The 25,009-nt window shown below is 40.0% G+C and overlaps 5 protein-coding genes across 6 annotated transcripts in view; 1 reads left to right on the top strand and 4 right to left on the bottom strand.

Annotated features, from left to right (window-relative positions):
• Positions 1-817: 817 nt before the first annotated feature.
• sart3 (spliceosome associated factor 3, U4/U6 recycling protein) lies at positions 818-9,717 on the bottom strand. The gene is made up of 19 exons (XM_029439217.1): positions 9,385-9,717; positions 8,246-8,372; positions 8,049-8,153; positions 7,777-7,961; positions 6,869-6,974; positions 6,270-6,394; positions 6,003-6,158; positions 5,437-5,575; positions 5,168-5,275; positions 4,970-5,047; positions 4,820-4,878; positions 4,328-4,437; positions 4,109-4,221; positions 3,950-4,026; positions 3,689-3,860; positions 3,100-3,548; positions 2,527-2,679; positions 2,192-2,373; positions 818-2,080 (listed from the first exon to the last, which is right to left on the bottom strand). Exons 1-19 carry the CDS (start codon positions 9,580-9,582, stop codon positions 1,900-1,902), a joined length of 2,823 nt encoding a protein of 940 aa, XP_029295077.1. The 5' UTR covers positions 9,583-9,717; the 3' UTR covers positions 818-1,899.
• Positions 9,718-9,753: 36 nt separating this feature from the next.
• Positions 9,754-11,808, top strand: iscua (iron-sulfur cluster assembly enzyme a). The gene is given in 6 exon segments (XM_029439216.1): positions 9,754-9,889; positions 10,143-10,256; positions 10,342-10,452; positions 10,538-10,616; positions 11,206-11,273; positions 11,275-11,808. Coding segments are annotated over 6 exon segments (498 nt in total). The 5' UTR covers positions 9,754-9,787; the 3' UTR covers positions 11,299-11,808.
• A 23-nt stretch (positions 11,809-11,831) lies between these two features.
• tmem119a (transmembrane protein 119a) lies at positions 11,832-13,799 on the bottom strand. The gene is made up of 2 exons (XM_029440139.1): positions 13,694-13,799; positions 11,832-13,183 (listed from the first exon to the last, which is right to left on the bottom strand). Exons 1-2 carry the CDS (start codon positions 13,797-13,799, stop codon positions 11,832-11,834), a joined length of 1,458 nt encoding a protein of 485 aa, XP_029295999.1.
• A 3,480-nt stretch (positions 13,800-17,279) lies between these two features.
• Positions 17,280-20,839, bottom strand: LOC115013886 (transmembrane protein 119a). The gene is made up of 2 exons (XM_029440441.1): positions 20,449-20,839; positions 17,280-18,060 (listed from the first exon to the last, which is right to left on the bottom strand). The coding sequence occupies exon 2, from the start codon at positions 18,043-18,045 to the stop codon at positions 17,308-17,310; it is 738 nt and encodes a 245-aa protein (XP_029296301.1). The 5' UTR covers positions 18,046-18,060; positions 20,449-20,839; the 3' UTR covers positions 17,280-17,307.
• Positions 20,840-22,093: 1,254 nt separating this feature from the next.
• Positions 22,094-25,009, bottom strand: part of coro1ca (coronin, actin binding protein, 1Ca) — a 35,370-nt gene continuing 32,454 nt past the window's right edge. For both annotated transcript variants that reach the window (XM_029439537.1, XM_029439536.1), the window contains one exon: positions 22,094-24,859. In XM_029439537.1, the coding sequence (XP_029295397.1) occupies positions 24,740-24,859 (120 nt within the window). In that variant the 3' untranslated portion in view covers positions 22,094-24,739. The remainder of the gene's footprint in view (positions 24,860-25,009) is intronic.

Here is a 25,009-nt window from a genome sequence, read left to right as displayed (position 1 = left end):
TCATTTTCATGACTTTATTAGAACAAGTTTAGACCAGAAAAAGAAAAACATGACATGACTTTGTTTTTTACAGGACCCAAAACACAAGGGTAGAAAATGGTAGATAAAGCAGGTAAATAAATACTGTGATTGAACACAAAAAAGCTATTATTTACCCCTATTTAAAACATTAACTTTAGAACTTATAAACAACACCAATGAACACATAGCATCTTTTAGTATTGGACAGAAAATGAAAGGTGACTAGACATTTCTTTTTTAGATTAGGCCACTATGGTGAGAGCAATACATATAGCTTGTATTCCATTACATTTATTACAAACTATGGTGACCTTTTTTAAATTAGCATACTGAACATTATGTAAACATACACAATTGTCAATATCCAAACAAGACAACTGGAAAAATGGTCGGCTTAGAACGTGGGGAAACAAGATGGAGAACTGCAGATTCTCTTTTCATGTTGAAGGAGCTGCAGAACTTAATGTGTAGAAGACGGCAAAAGCCTCTTTAGGCAGAATACTGCAGAGCTGTGCGCCAAGTGGCTCATCTCACAAAGTTAATTTAGAGGGTGAAATAAACCACTGATAACAAATAAAACCAGATCCAAACTACATTTATAAAACAGTACTTAGGTTTGTAACGTTCTAAGGATTCACTTTCACAGTGTACACACGAGTTCCACATGTACAGTTATCTCTTAACTCTTAACACCTTAAACTAATTTATGACTTCTCTTATATCAATTAACTCTTTCAGGGCTGCAGGTAACAAATATTTGTATCGAATTAATCTGTTGAATATTTTGAGCACCAAAACTTGAGAGAACTGAAAAAAAATCACAATTTCCTAGACTTTAGGATGATGTCATCGAATGCATTTCATCCCATCAATAATCTAAAACCTGTTTAAGAGAATATGGTTCATTTCCCTCCAAATCTCTCTGTGGGTCCACAGCACACACACACACATCAGACTGATTTGATGGAGGTTTACCCTGAACACACGGGTCACATGAACAGTGATGTATGAAAGCAAAGAAATCACGAGAACGTATACTTAGAGCAGTTCTGTAAATACTATAACTGATATCACGCGTTAGCATTTGACATAATAGGGCAGTTTTCATACTCTAATAACATGCCCTCGGGCCAAGATAAAGCCTTAACTAATACTAACTTAGCGGACCCTCTGTAGACTCCATAGCATCATAATGCTGAGGAGTAATAGCAGATGGTAACTCACAGATGACATTATGAAAAATCTAAGTATAATGAATTAGTTATACTATATAGTCAGAACAAAGTCTTTGCTATCCTTGTTAACTTTGTCCTCAGAGGTCAAAATAAGTTAACACAACAAACATCCTGTTTCCTAAAAACATCTGTAGAATATGTCTGTTCATCACTGTAGCACATCCCACTTCTGTACATACACACCATTTATATTACATCATCTTTTTAAAACAACATTCACAATTTTGGCTGTTTCGAATGTTATATCAAAAAAATACTCTGCCATATGCTCGTCTCAGATCTCTTTCACATTACACAACAAAAGAAAAGACTTTGCAACATGAGGCGTACAATTTTAAATTCAGTATATTTACACACAAATATTATACACTTTTCCTTTTTATAAAATAGCCTGCCAGCCACCTTCAAATAAACCAAACAAAAACAATCTGTCGCACTGGTGAAAAGTCTCGGGTGAAAAGGCTTTCCGATGGAGGGCAGGAGGTCGGCGATTAAGGCAAATCTCGCAAAATGGATGATGAGAACAAGACTGAGGTTAAAGGGAAGCCAGCTAACCAATTACAGAAAAATCACCAACACTAATTTGTAAGGACACAAGATGGCTTTCGGTGTGAAGGCGATCGTATTTCTCTCGCTCCTCTTCTCACTTGCTGAGAAGCATCTTGGCAAAGTCTGAGTTTGACAAAGGTTTCGTCTCTCCGGCTGCATTGGCGGTCGACGGCACCTGCTCAGCCGCAGTACCGTTGTTGACTTTGCTTACAGGCTCACTTTGTCGGTGCAGGGAACGAGGGAGTAATGACAACTGAGTGCGTCCTCTTCCTCTCCTGGGAAAACATAAAAAACAGCTTTGTTTCTTTACCAGTTACAGAACATAGAAAGGCAGACTTTCAGAACATTTCAGTTGTTATGAAAGAGAAATGTGTTGGTAAACTTACGATCCAAAGACCTGGCGAGGCATTATGTCTGGCCTGTTGGAGCCAGGTTTATCCATCATATTTCTGCGAGGAGGGTTACTTATAGCAACACAGATTTTGTTGTCCCCGATGTCCATGCCGTCCATTTTTAGAACTGCCTGAGAAGCCTGGGCTTCATCTGCAAACTCAACATATGCCAGACCCTGCAGAGCCACACAGCGAGAGAGTTAATACATCAACAGCAGCTGACACTTAACCTTGACTTTGTTCAGCATCTGCACGGTCAGAGGTTAGCTCAATAACGATGACTTTTCTTAGCCAAACATCTGGGCACCGTCCTCCCCTTTATGCCTCACCTTGGGTTTTCCTGAGCGATACGTGACCAGACGAATTTCTTTGATGGTGCCATGACTTTTGCAGATTTCCTCCAGTTGCTCTTTAGTGCACGAGAACGGCAGCCCAGAGATGAAGAGTTTTTGCTTCTCCAGGGATATCTGGTATTTAAACACCTACGGGGAAATTATTGTTGTTGTTACTGCACATTGTCAAGGTTTCTGCAGAGTCCACAAAGATACATTCAAGACTTTTAAAGACATTTTTAAATACCACAGAAATCAATGTAACACCTGTGTTAGTTATAATGGCCAAAGTGTGATGGAAAACCAGTAGAGACATTATGACCTAGAAATATTGATTATTACATCACATGTTTTTAGTACCTCTCAGATGTATAAAAGAAGAATTTATTATGATACAATTAAATGAATGCGACCTGGATAGGCAAGTGGCATAAAATGAATTAAAAAAAAAATTGTAAATGAAATGTACGGTTATGTAGCACATTCATGTTTTCAAAGATGTTTAAGGCTGTAAGACCTGCAGATACTCTGGTTATAATATTTGAGAAAATAACTTGTGTTCATATTTACCTTAAAGTCGGGATTTTTGTTTTTGTCTACACAAGGAGACACAAACATGGGCCTTCCCTCCACCTCCTGTCTGTCCAGCTTCAGGGCTTCAGAGACAGACGCTGTGGACTCAAACTGTACATAGCCGTAGCCTTTAAAGGTCCCTTTGGTCCCGAAGACGGGGCGAACCTGTTTGATGGGACCACAGGTCTCCAACAGCGACCTGAGCTTTGCCTCTGGTTCCTCCAGCGTGTATGCCAGGTTGCTGATGAACACACTGCTGTTATCGTTTCGAAGCTCGGGCTTCTCATCGTTCTGTGTCTGGGCGGCGGCGGATCCCTGCTGGGCTCTTTTATTGCCATGTTGAGCCGGCTTATAGCCAGGGGGGGCGTTCCTCCCAAAGCGTCCTGTCTCAGTCTCCATGTACTCCTCTGAGGCGTGGTCCCCGTTCCCTCTGTGCCTTTTAGGAGCTTGTTCAGAAAAATATGTAAAAACATAATTCAGGGTTCACAAACTTTCAAGGATTTCAATGACTCCTGGGAAGCATGACATTTCTCAAGCTTTTCACTTTAAAATAAAAAAGGTTTATCATACAAATTATCTTATTTACCCGAGTCATCGTTCCACTCATCATGATAATCATGCTGCTCTGCTTTCCTCTTCTCCACAGCTCGAGTTCCCTTCTGGCCTTTCTTCTGAGTCTTCTTGTCGGCCTTGGCCCTCTGCCGCTGATCAACTTTCCCCTCCTCTTGGCGAGCGAGGTTAGCTTCTTTCACAGCCACCTAACAGATGGGCAGAACATGGCAACATTAGCCAAAAGCAGCTAAATACTGATACTCCTGCCCAGTGCATTGCTGATATGTGCTCGTACCTTCGCTCGTTGCTCATTGATCCTGTTCAGCCGGGTCTCTGTCTTCTGCACTGCCACGTCCCAGTCCTCAAGAGAACCTGAAATCCAGAGAAACGTTTTTATTTATGAAAATCTTCTTTATTTTTATGTTGCGTTTGATTTTTATATATTGGGACTCACCTTCCACCCTCTCGAATGTGAGCAGGACTTCACTCACATGCTCAGGGTAGTCTGTGGTGCATTGAACTGCTCTGTGCAGAGCTTTCCGACAGTGAACAGGGTCTCCATAAGACCTACGGAGGAAGTAAAAAAAAAAAATCAAGATCACCATGTACAAGTTTTGGCTATAAAAAAGTATTTGCACATAACTTTTTTTCACTCAGACATTGATTGACAAACCTTTCAAGGTTATAGTACTCCAGCCACATGTTGGCATATTTAGCGTTCCCTTTTGTCATGATACTGTCCCACAGTTCTCTGGCTTTTTGGATGTTTTTGCAGTGGAGAGCCTGGTGAGGAGAGAGAGAGAGAGAGAGAAAAGAGATGTTTATTTGTGCAGACTGTTTCCATATTACACGTGACAGTGATGTTATATAACTTCAAAAAACACATACAAGTGTTAAAAAGTAGTCTTTTACCATATGTCTCAATGGGCCCCAAGTAGAAATATCATTACGCTTCAAAGTCATTTGGTGGAACAAGTACTTCATAGAGTAGTTATAGACACTTGAGCTATTACTAGGCTTAAAATGGACAAGCTCATTGCCGTTGTCCTATGATTCAATAGACGAGCAAATAATAATAATAATCTGATTAAACACAGGGTTGAATACAATTCAACAGAACAGAAATTCAACTCTTGAAAATGGTCATCATAGTAACACTGCTTACCTCTATCCTCGCCCAGATCTGCATTATGATACAAGAAGGATCTCCACTTTCACCAAATCCCTGCAGTGACACAAAACAATGAATTATATGAAAACCAGACCAAGAATACCACCAAAGAAGAAAATCTCAGTCAGAATCAAATCTACTTACTTTCTTCAACATCTTGTTTCATGTAGTCCAGAGACCGAGAGAAAGCTCCACGTAGCTCCTCCAACTCTTTACTGGATTCTGCAAAAACAAGAGGGAACACCGTAAGCTGAGGAACAAGGAGTGAACTTGATAGTTTCCAAACACAAAGACAAATTCTGTTTCTCACACACACACACACACACACACACACACACACACCTTTGCTAAAGTCCACACGTCTCCTCAGGTAGTCGAGGAATGCCTGCCAAATTTCCACATAATCCGTCGCTTGAATGAAACCTGCATTCAGCGCCTTTTCAAAAACATCTGAAAGGAAAACAAAGACATTACATAATATGGCCAAGCAAGCTCCAATATACCAGAATAAGCATCTGGGATTTTTTTTCCCCCCCATGTGAAACAACTGCATGGAAACAGCACCAGAGTCATCGTCTGAGCAGAGTCTCGCTGCACTCGAGAGTTGTTACCTGAGACAGTCGGATGGTCAGCTCCGTGCCTCTCGAGAGCTAGCACGTAGCTCTTCCACAGACCCATGGTCCAGGGACAGTTCCTGACGGCACGTTCGTGCGAGGAGAGAACCAAGTCTTTGAACTTCAGCTGACGATCCTGTATAGTCCAGAGAGAACAAATAACACAATGCTTGAAATAATCTCAAACAAGCTGGAAGGTTTAAAATAAACAAACAAAAAAACCTTTCTTCTTACAAGACATTGTACCCTTTTCATATGACTTAAGTTTTGGTTATTGTCCAAGGTTAGTGTTTAAAATGTCAGGAATTCTATAACAAAGATTTAAAGACCCACAAATCCATTTCAAGAGGAGCTGTTGGAGAAATCACAATCGCAACGCTGTAATTACAGCGGTTTAGCCTTTGCTTGCAGACAATGTAGTTGGCAAGTTTAAGTCGCTGAATAAGAGCAGTACGACAGGGAGGTGCTATGTGAAACGAGTCCAAACTCTACACAGTAAACATTACAGTCTGACTGGGAACCCTTTAAGGACAGCACCACGCCAAACACGGACCAATACTCACGAGATAGGTTGTGTATTTTGCCCACATGTCTGGTACCAGGCAGTTCTCTGCCAGGGTACGCTCATAGATTATCTGGATCCGTGCTGGGTCACCCTCCTTTAGTTCAAAGTCGATGACGGACTGATACTCTGCCAGCTTTGGAGGTTCTGCTATTATCTGCAGAAAGACAACACACCACAGCACAGATATTACACATTGTAAAATGTATTCACATTATTTAAAACACATGAAAAGTAATAGTCAGAATTATCAATTCAAGTCAGTTACCAGTGGTTCTTCGAAAGATTTGCACTTTGCCAGCTGCTGCAAAGCCTTCTTGTACTGACTTATGACCGTGTCAGCCACCCCATGTTCAGACCACTCCTCATACTCAGCATAGGTGGCTTCCATGTCTACAAAGCAACAGAGCACAATTTTCAAAGTTTAAAGACACTTTTCAACATTGTCAATAAAGACACATACACCACATACAGAATTGACTAAACGTCAAAAGAGGAACATTGAGAAGTATAACTTTTATCGTGCTGCAGGATTGTGTGAATTTGCAATAGTTCCCGAATCTCAATCTTGTAAGTGAGATGTTCAGATGAGAAAGGGTTTGAAACATGACAGAAATGCCTCTGGTCTACATTCAGCTGGGACAGAAAAAAACAGCAATACTGGACCATCTGGCCATCTGTTGCCCACTCCTGCGACAGAATCGTCACGTTCTCTTTCCAAATATGTGCCACACTTAACACTGCCGTGTGGGATAAGTAATCTCAGTTAATTCACAGTTTTTCATCTTTTTAAACATATGGCGCTCACAACACAAATCCTGCTTGTTTAACAGCAGCCCGTCTGGGCAGAAGAAGCGTCATGCTTACCCATTAAGGGGACGGCCAGCTGGCGGCGAAACAGTGTATGGATACGCTCAAGCTGAATTTTCAGCAACTCCTGCTCCTCGCGGCTGGGAATCCTGCCGGGGGGAGGCTGGGAGGAAACACAGCAGAGAAAATGCCAAAACGAAGTCAGGAATTCAAATGCAGCAATTAAAGAATTTGTGTTTATTCTGAGGTAAGTGAATGGATTATCATTCAAAAGCATGCTGTGACACAATATTAACCTGACAGAGACAGATTACTATTGATACAGGGTGCGTTCATAAATCCTATCTAGCACATTGATATAAGAGCGCTCTTGTTCAAAGATGTACTGTTGTATTTCTATATGAATTAACGAAAGCTTTAAGTTAAAATGGACAGAAAACAAAACTTTATCGGTATGTACAATACAAAATGTAGCGCCTCTTGTGCACAAGCTTGTCGAAAGTGAGAAGGATGCTAGAGAGGATTATGATGAGACTAACAATATGCAACGCTATGAAATGTAGGCTACTAGCTAACGTTAGGAGGTAGTGAATGGATTATTTAATTAAATTCATCAAATAGTCCACAATTTGTTGCATTTTGCTATGACGGTTCCTGCCATCTCAGCAGTTCATCACACCTTCAGTGCGCTTAGCGCTCTGCTGCTGTATTTCCTGAGACAAGTGCCCAGAGTATGCTCTGCCACTCAGACAGTGAGCGGCTCTGAATCACCGAACCGAACAATCCTGTTTGTGCCAGAATGCGCTTGCGAACACACCAATAGTATATCACTATACTATACTTTCTGTTTTTGCAATTGTATCATTAAAATAAATCTCTCTGTCATGTGTCTCTAATCAAACAGCAACAAAAATCAAGAGCCTATGTTTGCCCACTGATAAGATCCTAGTGATGGAAACACAAACCTGTAGTGTGGATAGAATGGCGTTCTCAAACTCTCTGAACGCCTCCCACACCGTCTGTCCCTTGGTCATATGAAGCCCCACAGCTGTCACAGCTCTCTCAAAGATGGATCTCACCTTGTCCATCCCACCTGGTGAGCCCATGCCACCAATTGAATACTGAGCATATTCAAGCCAGATTTCTGGACCTGGGTATAAATACAGATTCAATATTAAGATCAGGAAATAACCAAATGTCAAATCAAAGGCCGTCAACAATAGTGGGATGCACTCACAGAGATAGTCTTTCACAGCTTTTTCAAAAAGTTCATACACTTTCTCCCGGTTTGGCTCCTCCTCGGTCAGACGTATCTCATCCTTGAGCCATTCTAGCCAGATCTCTGCAGGGTTCAAGAAAATGTGGTTTCAGTTGCAAATAATGTATAATGAGCAGAGATGCTGTCAACTGATACTTCATCGAGCATGCACAAACCTTCAGTGAGTGGGAAAAGCTCACTCATCTTCTGCCTTGCCTTTCGCAGACGGACAAGTTCTCCTTCCTGCTTCAGTAGTTTGATGAGATCCACGTGGCAGTTGTAGTCGAAAGCATTGATCGACAGCTGAACAATCAAACAAAGATGAAAGGGGGTTAGACGTTGAAGAACACAATCAAACATATCCTAATTAACTTGTGCTTCTTCTGTATTTATTTAGCAGTGATTAAATACCACTGTCAAAGTAAATTCATATCTCAATTATGTCACAGAGATTAAGTTATGACATTACGATGTTTAATAATTTACACAACGACACACATATAAATTGATACAATACAGTACTTTGACACTTGGTTGCTAGTTTATTAGGTATATCTACCTAACTTTAATCTAATGCAGTTTAATAAACTCTCATTTCATTTTAGAAAGGTGTTGATTCAACTTGTAATCATTTTGGAGACTGTAGTTTGCATTATAGCGACAGGGGTTTAATTATTTTGTCTATTAATTTCACTGAGGCTAGACAGTCTGTGCAGTATAGCACAAAGGTTCAGCCTCCAAAATGACCATAAAGTTGAGATAGATGTACCAAGTAAACATAAGTAATGCTGCATTAATGTTACATACGCTACTCTCTACCGTTAAAGGAGAGACTACAACATTTACTGTATTACTGCACCAGATTAAATTGTGAAAATGGTTATGAGACGTCATCAATACAGCCGAATTAACTCTTTACGCGTGACTCAAAATAAAGTTAAGACATTTATATTTACTCCTATGTTATACAGTCTATGATTTGTACTTCCTGGAAGCTGTTATGTCCCACTTGACTGGGATAGTAAAAAAGGCGCGTGTGACACAAGACAAACCATTAGCATCACAGATTAGCAGGTCAGCTAACTCATCACGACAGCTATGTGAATGACGTCGTATCATAAAATACATTGAATTATTTTAGATAACAGCAGCTGACGTGTGTTTTTTTAAAGTTTCCATGAAACCAGAGCAGTATAGATTGGCTCATCATTTTAAAGCTGGTGGTTCATTGTAGCTGACTGTGTTTACCATCCATTCATTCTCATTAGCTCATCGGCTAACGTTAGTGAACTCAGCTTGGCTGTTGGCTAATTACCTGCTCCTCCAACCGTTGGATCTCGGCTTCATTTTCTTTCTCGTCTTCCGACGAATCGTCCTCTTCGTCGTCTGAATTTTCTGCTCCCATGCCGTCCTGCTCCTCTTCATCCGATTCCATCTCTCTCGCCTCCATTCCTGCATCTTCCTCCTCCATATTTTGCAACTGCGTTTTCTTCTCGTTGCTTGACGCTGCCATGTTGGAAAGCCTATCTGCCTGGTAACACAGGAGTATCGTGAGAGGTGGAGCCTGAACTCACCATGGATCCCCTGTAACGGCTGCTGTTGGCCGCTAGTAGGGGCTCCTTCTCCGGCGATACCTTCCTTCTTCACTTGTTTGTCAACAAAAAGTGGTCGTCCTGTTTCGGCCAAACTCGTTGATTTCCGTTCTTCATTATCTCAACATGGCGATGGTGTCTTTACGAAACTCTGCGTCCTCGCTGTTGTTATTTAGCAGTCGTTTGTTCACCCCGGAGCTGAATGCTCTCTGTTCATATCACATAAAGGTAAATTAAATGTGTTTTAAACTCGTAATTGTAACCAACGTTAACCAACCATTTATTGACGATTAGCTAACGTTACGTGTGTTTTCTGATAGGGGTCATTCGTTTGTTCACAGGAGTCAGGACTCCATGTTTTTGAGTTAATATGTAAAAGATATTGAGCTGTGGGACGTAGATACCGTCTGACAGTAGCTAATCTTTCTAACACTCAAGACTAACAGATATATTTAATATTCTGTTTGTCAATTTCCACTAGGTGGTGGACCACTATGAGAACCCAAGAAATGTGGGAACTCTAGACAAAAACTCCAAGAATGTGGGGACGGGATTGGTGGGTGCACCAGCCTGTGGTGATGTAATGAAACTTCAGGTAAGTTAGAGGTTAAACTCAGCTGCTGTCATGACCGTCAACTTCCTATTGTCCAACAAGGTGTTTGATTCTATATTGTTTCCAGATCCAGGTGGATGAAAACGGCACGATTGTTGATGCAAAGTTTAAGACATTTGGCTGCGGATCAGCCATTGCCTCGAGTTCTCTAGCAACAGAGTGGGTGAAAGGGAAATCAGTGAGTTTCTATAACAGGGATAAAAAAGGAAAGGAGAATAATGGCTAGTCTTGCTATTTTGTTAACGTCTGCTTTCATCCTGTAGGTTGATGACGCTCTGAAGATCAGGAACACAGACATTGCCAAAGAACTCTGCCTTCCTCCAGTCAAGCTGCATTGCTCCAGTAAGTTCAAAGCAAGAAAGAAAGCAGCGGTGTAATGTTCTCGCAAACACAAGTCAGTGTTATCATACACCTGAATGCTCATCATTGAAGCGTTTCAATGATGATGGCGGTGGAGAGCACTGTCTATTAAATCAAAACAAAATCTCCCATGCATGCTCAGTTTTTGTACATTTTTAAATAGGGCTAGGCAATATATCTATATCTACATTTTAAATTGGGCTAGGCATGTCTATATTGTGATATGAGACTAGATATCATCTCAGACGTTTGGATATGGTAATATATGTCATAAGAGTTGTCTTTTCAAGGTTTTAAAGGCTGCATTACAGTAAAGTTATGGTTTTTTCTAGCTAATCTATTATTTACCCAGTTAGTCATTATATCCACATTACTGATGATTACTTATCAAAAATCTCATTGTGTAAATACTTTGTGAAAGCACCAATGATCAACCTTACAATGTCTATTTGATTTTCTCCATATAAACAAGCCTACTTTTAAGTAACTTTTACTATATAATTTCTTGGTAAAAGAAGCTTATTTCATGTTCAAAGTGTTTCTAAAACCTCCTCACTCCTTTTTATTTCAGTGCTTGCAGAAGATGCCATAAAAGCAGCGCTGTCAGACTACAGAATAAAACAACAGGACAAGAAGGAAGGAACAAGTACACGCCACCAGTTAATGTGCTGTTATTAACTACCAAGTACCAGCCCTGTAATATTTCACTGCAGTGCTGTTTGGAAGATTGCTTACCATAATACTACAGTCAGGTCTTCAGCGAGTTCATACCCTAAATCTCTTTAGAATATGGTAATTACTTATTTGCTTTTCATCTGATGATCTGCAATTGGCTCTTAATTGATGCTGATTTTGGAGTTGGAAGTTCATGGTGATTTTTTTTTAAAGACAAATCTGGCCCTTAAATTTGAATACAGAATTTAATAGAGTTCAACATATTTCCTTACTTTGAAGTGTTTTCCTACAAAGAACTCAAAAGAGATTATAAATCAGAAACTATTGGTCGATCTTTTGGCATTTCAGCTTTATTTGGCTTGACTGTATAAAACCACTGATCCCTTGTCGAGGATTCTGTATGAAGCTGCCTTTTAAAAGCTCAAGTACACATCCAAACGCATGATGCAGAGTGTTGTATGAGACTGTGTGCCTATTGTAAAATAAACTATTAAAAACATTTTCAGTGCGTCTGTGTCGATGTCATCCACCAGATCCTACATCAAGCGGAGCCACCTGCTGCTGCCGCACGAGTAACTTTTTCAGTACAAGCAGCACTGCCAGCATTAGGAGAGCTACTAATACACACAACACAGCAAGCAGAGAGATGACCACTGCAGAGTCTTGTTGAGTGAACGATTGTGGGTCGCGAGTTGGCCAGGGCGCATCTCTGTTAGTGGAGAACAAAGATCGAGTCCCTTCAGCAGAGGTTGCATTGATGTGAGGGGACCGGCCTGTGATGTTGTCTTTGCATTTCTGTTGCTCATCGGGGATAGAGGTGGTTTTTAAATGCGGTGGGCTGACTGATTGTGTTTTATTTAGGGACGAGCACTCTTCATAGGTTAGGGTCTCTAAAGAGTAGTGGTCAAGTAACACATGGGTCTTATGAACACTGTTGGAAAGAAGTCCAACGGTGGTTTCTATCCGCTCTGACATTTTCCCAGAATACCTCTTGTTTTGAAATGAGCTTGGTCCGGTGGGCTTCACTGTCAGTGTCTCCAGCCTTCTTTCCATTCCAGAGTTGAGGTCCAGCTGCTCTGTCCTCTCATTTGGCTTCAGGACACGAGGACAGAGGGCAATGACGGAGAGATTCAGAAGCAGGCGGTGAGCAAGATGGACAGGCTCGGTGCACACCAGGTCTGTGGCCATCCTCAGCCTGCCACTCAGCAGCCAGCGGTAAAGATACAAGATGTCACACTCGCACACCCACAGGTTGTTGGTGAGGTCCACAGATCTGAGGCGTGGCAGGCCGTCAAAGGCGCTCTCTGGGACTGAACGCAGGCAGTTGCTGTTGATCTTCAGGACCTGCAGGTTGACCAGGGCGGACAGCGAGGGCAGGTCCAGGACAGAGATGCAGTTTTCTGAGATGTCCAAATGGGTCAGTGATGGAGGAAGATTCAGAGGGAGGCTTGTAAGCTTGTTCCCCTTCAGCGTCAGGACCTGCAGCCTGTTAAGACTCTGAAGTGCCCCAGGTTGGATGGCACGGATGCGGTTGTCCTCCAGATCAAGGTGAGTGAGGTTCCCCAGTTGTCGCAGGGCGCCTGAGGTGATGTACGTGATGCGGTTTTCTTGCAGCAGCAGAGACTCCAAGCTTGGGGGCAAGCCGCGAGGGAAGCGGGCCAGCAGATTATGACTGAGGCTCAGCTCCTGTAGGTCGGAGAAGGGCCGCAGCAGGTGGTCCACGTTGCACAGCTGGTTTCTGGCAACAGACAGGGCCGAGGTACTGAGAGGGACAAAGCGAGGGAGCGACCTGAGACCCAGAGACTCGCACAAGACCAGGAATCCTGGGCGAGGGCAGCAGCAGCCAGGAGGACAGGGAGACGTTATGAGGCAGGCTAAAGGGCCGATGCAGAGAACCAGTAGGACACCACATCTGCACCAAAGCATGACTCACTGCCAGGAATAATGAAGGAGAGAGAGCCACATTACACACATTTCTTACTTTACATTACCTACAAAACAAAAGGCTACCACTTCATAATAAGGCACTTTTTACATGGAGTTTATAAGTTGTAGCTAATGGCTTTATGAATGGTTAATAGCTTATTTACCAATGCTTTGTGCATCAGACATTAATAAGAGGTTGGGAAAAATCTCCAACATGACACTTGCTTTGTGTTTTTACCTTTGAATTCATCAGGTAGACTGTTTGACCTTTAACCCTTGAAAAGTGAGCTGCAGGGGATACGGACCAAAATCCATTTATTAAAAAACGTATTAATACTTAAAACTGCAAACTTCTTATAAAGCCATTATTAGCAACGTATAAACCTCTCATAAATGGTGACTTATTAGAATGCAGCACCAAAAATAATTAAGAAATGAATAAAGGCCCACGCACTTACCATTTTTCTCTCTCTGTATTGTCTGCTCCTCCGAGGAGATGGGCGGGATTGTCAGCACATGGTTCACCGTCTCCCTTGAGACATAACCACCGCTGCTGTTGAGCATTCCTGGCAGATGCTCATCAAAGTTTAACGACAGCCTTAAGGTGCTGTATTACCTATTCTGGATCCTCTTCACCCTTCAAAATGATCGACGGGTACTATAGTTTGTCAGTGGCAGACAAGTGTTAAACTTCGCAGAGCAAAAACTTCAGAGGTATTGTGTAAAAAAAGAAACGACACAGGTGTCCGAATTATTTACTTATCTGAGGTTACAAAGGTTCCTAAAAGTCAAACAGACAGTGAATGTAGATAACAGGCCTCGGACAGAGAGCGTCGCTGGATGGTCCTGCAGCTGTGTGTCTTCCTGTCACCAGGTGGGAAGAGTGAAAGTGAAGGTGTAGTATTTTCTCAAATTATTTAGCACCTCAATGACAAAAGAGCAGGGAATCTGAACCTGGTGCAAGGCTCTGTCGGGGCTCACGTTTCAGACACCACAGGATTACGCTTGCCTTTCAGCTGTTGTGCCGTCATCTTTTGATGTTTGACCCACTTGTGATTCAGATCAAACTTTGTTCTTCTTTTTAAACTTTTTTTTTAATCAATAGTTTGTGCTTCAGAAACTTTAGCAATATTTAATCAAATGTAAACTTTCGTAATGAGTTTTAACAATAGATTTCAGATGTGTGTACCTTTATCAATGTAAGAGTGGTAGATGATGTAAAAAGAAATATGAAACCCAAAAGTTATGACTTTTTCTTTGAACTTCTTTGAAACAAATCAGTGTCCCGAGATTCGTAGAGACAATACGTTGGCCTATTGCTTTGGAGCAAAGGGCTCTGTATGTATCTGGTTTACTGCTGTTGAAATATTTAAACGATCTTGTACAGTAGCCAGCGAAGGATGAATGGAGCTCTCGTATCCAGGCTCCAATACCTTCTGCAGGCCTGTGTTTGGGTGTGATGGTGCCAGTGTGTGTGTGTGCACATCTTGGGCTTGACATGTTAAATTGGAAGACAGCTCATGTCTCCAAAGAGAAGATATCACAAATCTGACATTTGGGTAATTACCTTGAAAATAGTTACCCATGATTCTTCAGTGTATGCAGCTCAAAATTACAGATTCCCGAGTTGAACGTAATGTGCACGTAGCAAGAATCCTCTTTTTTAGACTTGCCTCGCCTTTTCTAATCTTAGGTTCCTTCAGGGCTGCATTTTCCTTTCATCATGAAACTTTTTCCACCATTTTCAAAAATGACAGAAACATCAGTATCAACAATTTTATTCAACATAAGCAAAACAAAACTGCCATTTTGTAAACAATAACACTGTCACTTACAGAGGAAGCATCTGAGAACATCAATTTGAGGTTAAAGAGTATTTAAGCACGGCAAAAGTCTGGCCCATAAATCATACAAACACACATTTGGTTTAGATGCTCAGTCATTCGCTTCAGTAAGGGCACAGTCAGTTGGAGAGTTTGTACAAATGATCTTCTCCAGTGTAATCTGAAATTTTGTTTAAATAAAATGAGATGAATATGACAATTTTAAACTTCTCAACTTTTGATTTTAAGTACTTTTTGTTTGCCAATAGAACAAATTCAACTTATTACACAAGTAAAACAGGCCAATTATCTATCCCTCTACTCACGTTTTTGACTCATTACAAATGATTACATTAAAAATAAGACCCATAATTTATATTTTTTAAGTATTACTTATTAAAAATACAAACCTGATTCACAAAGTTGTTGTACCCCCCAAAAACCTGCTTTTAATGATGCAGATCAGAATTATCAACCAAATAAATATGTTTACAGATGGATAATAGATACTGTGAATATACATATATACATATGTATATGTATGTATGTATGTATGTATGTATATATATATATATGTATGTATATGTATGTATATGTATTTATGTATGCATGTATGTATATATATATATATATATATATATATATATATATATATATATACATACATACATATACATATATATATATACATATATATATATACGTATATATACATATGTATGTATGTATGTGTATGTATATATATATATATATATACTATATATATATATGTATGTATGTATATATATATATATATATATACATATGTATGTATGTATGTATATATATATATATATATATACATATGTATGTATGTATGTGTATATCTATATATATATGTGTTTATATAATATATACAATGTAATGTATGTATGTATTATATATATATATATAATATATATATGTGGTATATATAGAAATATGTATGTGTGTGTACTATATATATATTATAATTATATATATATATATATATATATATATATATATATATATGGGTGTATATATATATAGATATATATTTTTATATATGTGTGTGTATATATATATATATATATATATATATATATATAAGTGTATATATATAATTATGTATATATATATATTATATATATCTATATATATATCTTTATATATATATTATATATTTCTATATAATATATACATGTTTTACTTGAACTTCCCAGAAATAACACAGAAAGCTTTGTGAATTAGGTTTGTCAAGTAAAGTAATGATATGAGAAAAAATAACATTAAGTAAACAAAAATTAAGTAAATATGAATGTAAATATAAAGAGATTGTTTCGTTATAACAAATTAAGTTTACTGGCGTCTCACTTTGCTTTATTTACAGCAGCAAAGATTTAGCTCTAAACGACAGACTGGTTCAGCCAAAGCTCTCAGCTGCTGAAGAGATGCCACGGCGTACAGCAGGACATACTGAGGAGGTTCCTCTGTCTAGGCAGGCATTAGCAGTAATACATATCCGTATCAAAAACACAGGGAAACTTACTTATTTGTCATTTCTGTTTGGAAAGCATGACAAATCATTCATTCAAATCTCTTTTTTTTAAATATTTTTTTCTTGTCTTTCTTGTCTAAAAGAAAAATAAGAAAAACATTTATTTCACTGCTTCAAGTGATGCTACTTAAATGGCACAGTGATATGATATTAGGCGGTTGAAACTCTGTGGTAATCACTATGGAAACGTAGCCTTGTGATGGAAAAAAAAAGATCCTGTAAGACATTATAATGACAAACCCTCTCTAAATAACAACTTAGTATCTCAAAATAATGTTAAAAACCGACAGGTCCATTGCAAGGCTAAGGACGAACAGACCACTGAGCCACTTTAAACTGAAAGGTCGTCGGAACGTAGCATTCTAAGAAATCAGCTATATATGTTTCCACATCAAATGTTGGCCTTTTAACCTTTTTGTATAAATCAAAAACTTTGAAATGCAACTTCTGTAGACAGGATTTATGCAGCAACACAATTCAGTATTTTGATTTCTAATTAAATCTTTAAATCAGGGGATAGTTATGTTTCTCTCATATTAGGACAAATGTATTTCTGATTTGAATCACAATGCATTTAAAAACTATTTATTTTCTTCTATATGTGTGCAGTTTAACCAACCTGTCTGATCTTGCTTTTATGTCATGGTTGCAACGTTTCACCTCTCATGCCAACATCAGCCTTGAACATGCCCTAGTGGTGGGCCTTTTTCAGGTGGCAGGTGCAGACTGAAGGACCGGCGCTGGTGCTGGGGCTGGAGCTCTGCTGCACCTCCTCATTGTGCTTGGGCTGCTCTTTGTGCTTGGGCTCCTCTCTCCGCTTTTCCACCTCCTCTGCCTCCCTGACCTTTCTGACCTCCTGGCGAGGCGACGACCTGACGTCTCTCCCCTTCTCTCCCACCAGAGCCTTCGAGGGAATGCGCAGGTTCTTGGGGGAAGCCATGCTCTGAGTCTGGACCCTCTTGACGTGGTCGACGGCGTACGGCCTCTCCTGAGGCTCACTTGAATTCTTGAGTGCACCTGTTTTATCAGCCACATGCTTCCGGTTTGGATTAGGGGGGGGTTTGTAGGCCTCCAGCTTGCGCTTATGACTCATGGCAGAGGCACAGCAGATGATGAAGACCATGACGATGAGAAGAGAGGTCACAACGATGATGATGAGCAGATTCTCCTGCAGGAAGTCCACTACTCGGGTAAAGACGAAGTCCTTCAGGCGGATCATGGTGGTGGTGATGGTGTTGGTGAGGCTGGGAGCTCCTGTAGCAGCCGAGATGTGAACAGGTACTCGAGTGGAGAACGAGGTTGGAAAAAGGAGCTCCAGCTCAGCTTCATCACCACTGCCGTCCATGGACGTGTTGTAGAACAGCGGCGTGGCGTGACACAGTGAGAGCAGAGTCACACAGGTGACGAGAAAAACCAAGCAGGACTTCATCTTCTCCTCTGAGTCCTGAAACAACAACAACAACAACAATAGACGCTATCTTTAGTCTAGAATCATAAAAGGAAATATTTCCATATCTAATCTTTGAGGGATCCACTCGCACAGAGGCTTGAGGGGGTTAGCTTAGCTTAGCTTAGACTGGAAACAGGGGAACAGCCAGCCTGGCTCTGTGCAAAGCCTCAGAATCCATCTACCAGCACCATAAAGCTCACGAATGAACACTTCTTCCAGTTTGTTTAATCCAAACACAAATGGAAATGTTTGTGGGAGTTATGCGCTGTGACTATTTCTTGCCAACCAGCAGCCTGGTGCAGTGACTTCCTGGAGTCCGCTGGTTGTCTGGTAGGTATGTTTTTTAAAATTTGGACAAAGCTAGTTCCCTGTTTCCAGTCTTTATGCTAGAATAGGCTAGTCCTGGCTCTATCTAAAAATGTATTGTACATATGAGAGTATGTACATATGTTGGGAACATACATATGTACCCTCAGGTTGGGAACCACTATACTAACTAGTGTCAAGCAGTCTTTCATGCAACAGACACATACTGAGATGATAAAACAACGATTTTTAAGGGCTGTTTCCATCTGAAATATAACCCATATTCATCTTGACTCAGGTTTTTCTAGCCTTTCTGCCGTTCCCCATCTTGCAGCAGATCTATTTTAGCAGGCAGCAGAGTAGCCATTACTTATTTGGGGTGGAGACAGTGAGTTTGGTGCTGAAGGCCTTATAATTTGTAAAGTAGAGGGAGGCCCATCCACCACACCAAAGCCATGAGGAAGCTATATTCCAAGGGGAGCACAGAGGCGTGGGAGACCTGTGGCTGTGGCCTCTATATTTACACTGGGCAGCAGCTGCTGTACACCAGCCGAGCCCACAGCAGCAGCACAGACCTGATTAAGATATTTCTGCTTCCAAGGAAACCTGCATTTACTGACAGTACAACTGACTAAATAAACTTCCTGACCCAACATTACTTTCCTTCCATTATTCTCTCACCCTCCTTTTTTCTTCTCAATGTGAAGTCGAGCTTTAACTAAGAAAAGCAGCGATGCAGGGCTCGGTCTGTTACCATTTAGAATATATAATTACACTGTGCTAAGCTGTGAAGACAAGCTTCTAATCAGCATCATGCTATAGTGAACCTGCTGCTGCTGTGATTTACACTGCACAGTGTGAAACCCCGCTCCCTGTGTGGTCGAACATACAGTATGTACTCTCCTGGACCACAAGTTAGGCTGGGTCTTCATCCTTGGATGTACAGCTATAGTACAGCACTGCCCCCCTGAATCATCATAATTACAGCCATAATTACATTCCCTGTACTTCACTGGAGGCTCCACATTACCTTCAACTAAAGGCCATCCGAAACCACATGTGCAACTCATCCATTTCATGACATTTGCGTGCGTAATGTCTCAAACTCTTTATTTTTCTTAAATTTACAAAAAGTTTTTCAAACCCAAGATGTTTTTATGGGCACATCTTTAGGCTTACATCAAAAAGAAATATCCTAGAAGTCTTTGCCATTATTTATTTTACTTAAAAATTCACTCTGAGTTGGAGTCTCAACCATAACATTTAAATAAAGGGAAGCAACCCTAACCCTAACAATGCTTGCCCAGACCAGACACATTTGCAAAGATGGAGCCACTGGCAGAGTTTGGACCATCTCAAAGCATTCCTTACGTAAAACATATTTAGTTACCTCCAGGTCTTGGCATTAAGTGTACAAAAACAAAATGCAGATTAGTCCCACAGATGAACATTAATTACATCATTGATAATTATGATTTTTTTTATGTTAGCAGGGTCAAAAGAAGCATATTTTATTTAAGTAAACTAGCAAAACAACAATGTAAAAATATTCCATTACAAGTAAAAGCCCTGTATTATAAATCTTAATGAAGTAAAACTACATAAATATTATCAGCATCATTTATTTAAAGTGTCAAAAGTATAAATACTCGTTATGCAGAAATATAGGTGTTAAATTGTAATATATGATATTATTTAATTATTACAGTTGTGGAGTTAAAGTTAATTTGAACTACTTTATATACTGTTATCTAGTTTATTCTGTAACAATGCACTGTATTTTATAAACTGAAAATCTGTAATGTAACTGTAGCTATTAAATAAATATAGTTGATTATAGAGTACAATATTCCTCCCAGAAGTGGAGCCGAAGTATCAAATGGAAATTAATACATAGTACGAGTATCTTAAAATTGAGTACTTGAGTAAAAGGACTTCTAACACATGTTTTTGTTGTTTTGTTCAAACAATATGAACAAAATGGACCATAAGATATGAAACTTCACTCAACATTACAAACTTTATTTGGCTGTAGTTTTTACTTTAAACTCTCTACAAATATAAACATATACTTACAGAATGTGTTTTCCCGGGTTTATCTTCCGACTGGCACAACACAGTGCAGAATACAGAAAGGAGAATAAAGGGGAGACAAAGCAACGAGAGGAAAGTAAGAGTGAGAGAGAGTTTCCGAGCATCCGCCCTGCCTGCAGAGTTATACTGACTGTTTCTTTACTGACACCCTGAAAAGTCTGCTCACTGCAGAATGATGTCCATCCCTCTATTTTCAGCTTCTCCTCCCTTTTTCTCGACCTCCCATACCCACTCTTCATCCTCCTGCACTTATGGGGGCGTCCACTTGGGATTGAACCTTTTTAGTGTACATTTTTCTTCTGAACTACGATAGAGCGAGCAGCCATGTAGAGTGATTCTGTGCATAATATTTGATCATATATGGAGCAATGCTGAACTGTCTTCACTTTGTATGAAAGTGTATTTTACCACAATGTGTGTTGAGTCAAAGTTGGACTCATTTAACCTAAACTTTCTGAGTTTTCTGCTTTGAAACTCACTGCGAAGATGCAGCGAGTACATCAGTCCCATGTTTTAAGAAAACGGGTATTTCTGTACTTGACGGGGCGAGTCCCAAGACTCCTCTGCCTCCCACTGAGTCCTCTCTAATTAAGTCCCCGTTGATTACAGCCTGTCTACAAGACCAGCGCAGAGAGAAAGCAACCCCTTTCATCCCAAAACATATGTACAGGGCGAACATATAAACTTCATGGTCTTTTGGCAGCACTTATCTCTGGATACATCTCTAAATATGCAGGTCGTCTATTTAAAGCTGCTGATGCCTTCTTTCTTATTTCACTCAGGTTATTTTGACAGATGGTGTCAGATGTTGATATTATAGCTGGTCAGCATGACATTTTGTTGAAAAGGTAGCAATTTTCCAGGTTCAGAAACTAGAGTGAAAGATTCTTCACACCGTTACTGTGCGTCACACATTGTTGTAGTTCGGAGTTTAGAATTTATGCAGTTTTTTTGGTTGCTTAAACACAATAGCAGTTTTATGACTAACTTTCTCTTAAATCCAAGCAACTCTACACTCCCTTTACGATCCATCTTAGAACTGTTTTCCAGTACAGTAGGGGTCAATTAATACAAGAGAATAACAATATTTTAAACAAAGAGCACGTATCCAAAGCCTGATATCTTATTCCTCTGTGTCATAAGAGCGGAAATTATCCTAAAATAATATTAAAGACACTATATGAGCCACATTTGTTGCACAAGCACAATGAAAACGATAACTGTAGTTGATTTCATAAACACTCACTATTATTCTAATGGCTAAAAAATAGTCCCGAACAAATACAGTAGCTACAGTGCCCAGCTGTTCAGGGAAACAATATTTATGCTATATTTGAGATCCATTTTTAAAGATTTACGTCTTCAGACGAACACATTGGACAGGAGGAGGTTGTAAATCAGAGACGGATCAACACATTGTTGTTCTTATCCGTCAAAGAGTTTGAGGATTTATATCTTATTAAGTCTTCCCGTTTGCATCAGTGCAGGTGCAGATTCAGATTTGTTGTAGTCAAACTACAGACTTTTCACTTGCATGGAAAGGCTTAAATCTTTCTGTAAAAACAAAGAAAGTTTTTTGAAAACGATGACAGAACAGTAATGACAGAATGTAAAAGATACAATGAGGCCATTTTAAAAATTCTTTATTAATTTTTCTTATAATCAATGTTTGATACTTGAAGCAAGAATAATGAACAAAAATACTGAGCAGACCTCCAACATGAGGCTTCATCCTGGTTCGTTTGTTTGATTTTCTTTCTCGATATTCACACGAATATCACGAATATCTCCGACATTAACAGAGGTTCTGCTTTTCTCATGATGCATTATGGCAAGGTGCGGGGAGCACAGACAAGGGGAAACATTTAAAACCCACCTCCCACACAAATACCCTCTTCAGCACAACCACAAAACAAAAAATTAAATCAAATAAAAGAAGAAAACATGGTCATGTTATTTACACAGCCTTCACTCAGTTTTCTAAACCTAAATTACAAACACACATCTATCTTTCAACTGCACATTTCTCCAACCTACAATGTCCCTTTGGATCGCTATTCACTACTACTCTTCAAACTTCGCTCTCGTGCCAACAGTGCTATAAAGAATCCATCGAGTGGCAGTCTGATATACAAGATAGGGCAGTATAACTTGACACACATTTCTCTAGGACTCTCGCAGATTTCCTGTCACTAATATTCTACGACTCGCTGCTCAAATTGCATCCCAGATGCCACGTCGACTCAAAAAAAGCTACAGACAGCTTCTCGGTTTGACATAATTTCTGAAGATGTGAATACCCGTACCGAGATGGAAAGTGTCAAAACGGGGCACATTGCTTACTAGCAAACCCCGACCAGTAATGCCGCCTGGTGTATTGTGGGATGGATTGGCAGGTCTTCATGACACAGTACTTTAGGAGCAGGGTCCTTTGAATATTTGTGCAAAAGTATAGCAAGTGGTTTTAAATCTGGGCACCTATCGACTCTTCCATTTACTACACACATCTACTCTCACAACAGTCCCCTACAAACACTTCCATGGTCACCTCTATGGCACTTTCAGGTCTTTACAGTGGTAACAAATATTGAAGGCAAACAACAGACTGAACCGTTACCCGTCTCAGCTTCCCGCTGGAAAACTAATCTAAAACATCAAGGGGAGCTTTTTTCATAGTTGTCTGATCAAACCAGCTCAGACTGGACAATTCAATGGTCCTTGATTTTGTGATAACTATACTGAATAGGGGCAACTGAGAAAAAACACACACAAAAAAAAGTGGAAGTGCTAAGAGGGATATAAGCACAGCTGGAACAAGAAACAGGCTAAAATTAACAGTGAAGCAATATCCCAACTATTCAATTCATCCAAGTTAGAGGCAAGTCTTGGACGTTCCGAGTCCTTTTCATAACCCTCCCCCAATAAGAAACAAAGCAGGAACAACCATAGTGACAGGTACCCAAAAGACCAAAGACACGAGGCACATATTCACACACAATCTAGGCCTTTAAGGTCTATCATGAACAGTTTCTGTAGCAATCTCCAGTTTTTATCACCAGAAGGTTTTAAATAGTCAAGTCAATGTGTGATTACTTTGTGTCGTTTCATGTCAGTTCCTGTTTTGTTTGTACAGATTTCTGCATATTACGCAAAGGAACACTGACAAAAAATAATCCCACTACACTTGACTTCTAAAACACTGAGGTCGGTGTCTGAATCTGTCACATAAACAAAGCAGAGCTGAGGTTGAAAGTCCACTAAGTTGGTCTTTTCATGGGCAGCACATAGATGTCACAATAACAACCAACCAGTGTAACCGAGTCACTACAGTACAGTGTTCACAGAAAGAGGAACTTTATAGAAGTATTTTTCCCGACACAAAGAACTGCCAATGAGATTTGTGGAATGTGTTTGTCATTTTCTCCAATAATCACACGGTGCATGTTAATGAAGCAAGACAGAAAGGAATGCATGTTTTCGTGGACTATTGTCCACAGTCTGAATGACGGGAAGCGACAGGAATGAGAAGAAATGGCAGAAAGCAGGAGTTAATTTGTGCAGCAACACAGACAGCAGGAATTGCCATGTATGTAATGGATGCTTGGTGTAGACTGTGGCAGCTAAATTGGTCTTCAAACTGAATTTATTCCGTTCTAATTACTAATTATGTCAATCTTTCGAGCATATCCATCCAATTAATTTAAAATATTTTAATTTCATAGTATTGATGACCTCCTTACATAACCAGTCTACTGCACGGTTTGCATTTAGACTCTTTCCACAAAGAGAGAAATAAATACTGTAAAGGAGTTGTAAACAAAACGTCAAATTTGGCAACATTATATTTTGGGAAACACTGATACCTACTTAAAAAAATATTTGGGTATGCATTATGGCAAATGGGGACTATTGACATTGGAATTTTCTTGATCATATTTCTAAAATGCAAAAGGAATATGTAAGACCTTTTTTTTTTTTTTACACAACTAGACAAAATAAAAAAAATGACTGCCACACAATAAAAGGAAAAGAGTCCTTTGTCACCAAAAAGCAAAGAGTATTTTCTGCTAAATTTACCACACGTCCTTATTCCACCTGTGTTAAACTGAGGGTCGGGGGCTGGCTAAGAAAAAGTTCATCTGGAATGTTGGTAGGGATCGTTGCTAGGCAGGCCTCCGACGAAACACTGTCATTGAGCTAGGCAGTGACTGGTCCCGCCCACCTCCCCTGCCAATGGAACGTCCTGAATTGTAGCGGGTTGGGTAAAGGGTCCCTAAATGGCAATTTTGGACATTTGCTCTTCAAGTTTGATGATTCGCTTCTCCTGACTGCTGACCAGGTCCTTGAGAGATTTGACTTCTTTCAAGATCTCCTCCAGCTTGGCTTCAGATTTCTGTGGGAGACACAAGAGACGAGTGAGACTTTTTGGCACGTTTGTGCACATTTCTCTCTCTGTCCTGCTACAAGCGTAATGCAACAGTCACATTTGAATCAATGTGTGACCTTAGGTACGCCACAATAGTGCATAAGACCCTTCCTGTAT

This window comes from Cottoperca gobio, chromosome 9 (genome assembly GCF_900634415.1).
Source record: "Cottoperca gobio chromosome 9, fCotGob3.1, whole genome shotgun sequence".
In the NCBI taxonomy this organism is placed as follows: Eukaryota; Metazoa; Chordata; class Actinopteri; order Perciformes; family Bovichtidae; genus Cottoperca; species Cottoperca gobio.
The sequence above is the reverse complement of the archived record's forward strand: the minus strand, read 5'-3'. Positions and strand labels throughout refer to the sequence as shown.

Bases quoted from the DNA above. Each gene is read 5' to 3' on its own strand.
- sart3 (XM_029439217.1), bottom strand. From the start codon at position 9,582: ATGGCAGCGTCAAGCAACGAGAAGAAAACGCAGTTGCAAAATATGGAG. The intron at 6,975-7,776 runs GTTTGTGTTTCC...GTTTCCTCCCAG, and splicing joins CCATTCTATCCACACTACAG to CCTCCCCCCGGCAGGATTCC. The intron at 5,276-5,436 runs GTAACAACTCTC...TTTTCCTTTCAG, and splicing joins TGACCATCCGACTGTCTCAG to ATGTTTTTGAAAAGGCGCTG.
- tmem119a (XM_029440139.1), bottom strand. From the start codon at position 13,799: ATGCTCAACAGCAGCGGTGGTTATGTCTCAAGGGAGACGGTGAACCAT. The intron at 13,184-13,693 runs GTAAGTGCGTGG...TCGGCCCTTTAG, and splicing joins AATACAGAGAGAGAAAAATG to CCTGCCTCATAACGTCTCCC.
- LOC115013886 (XM_029440441.1), bottom strand. From the start codon at position 18,045: ATGAAGTCCTGCTTGGTTTTTCTCGTCACCTGTGTGACTCTGCTCTCA.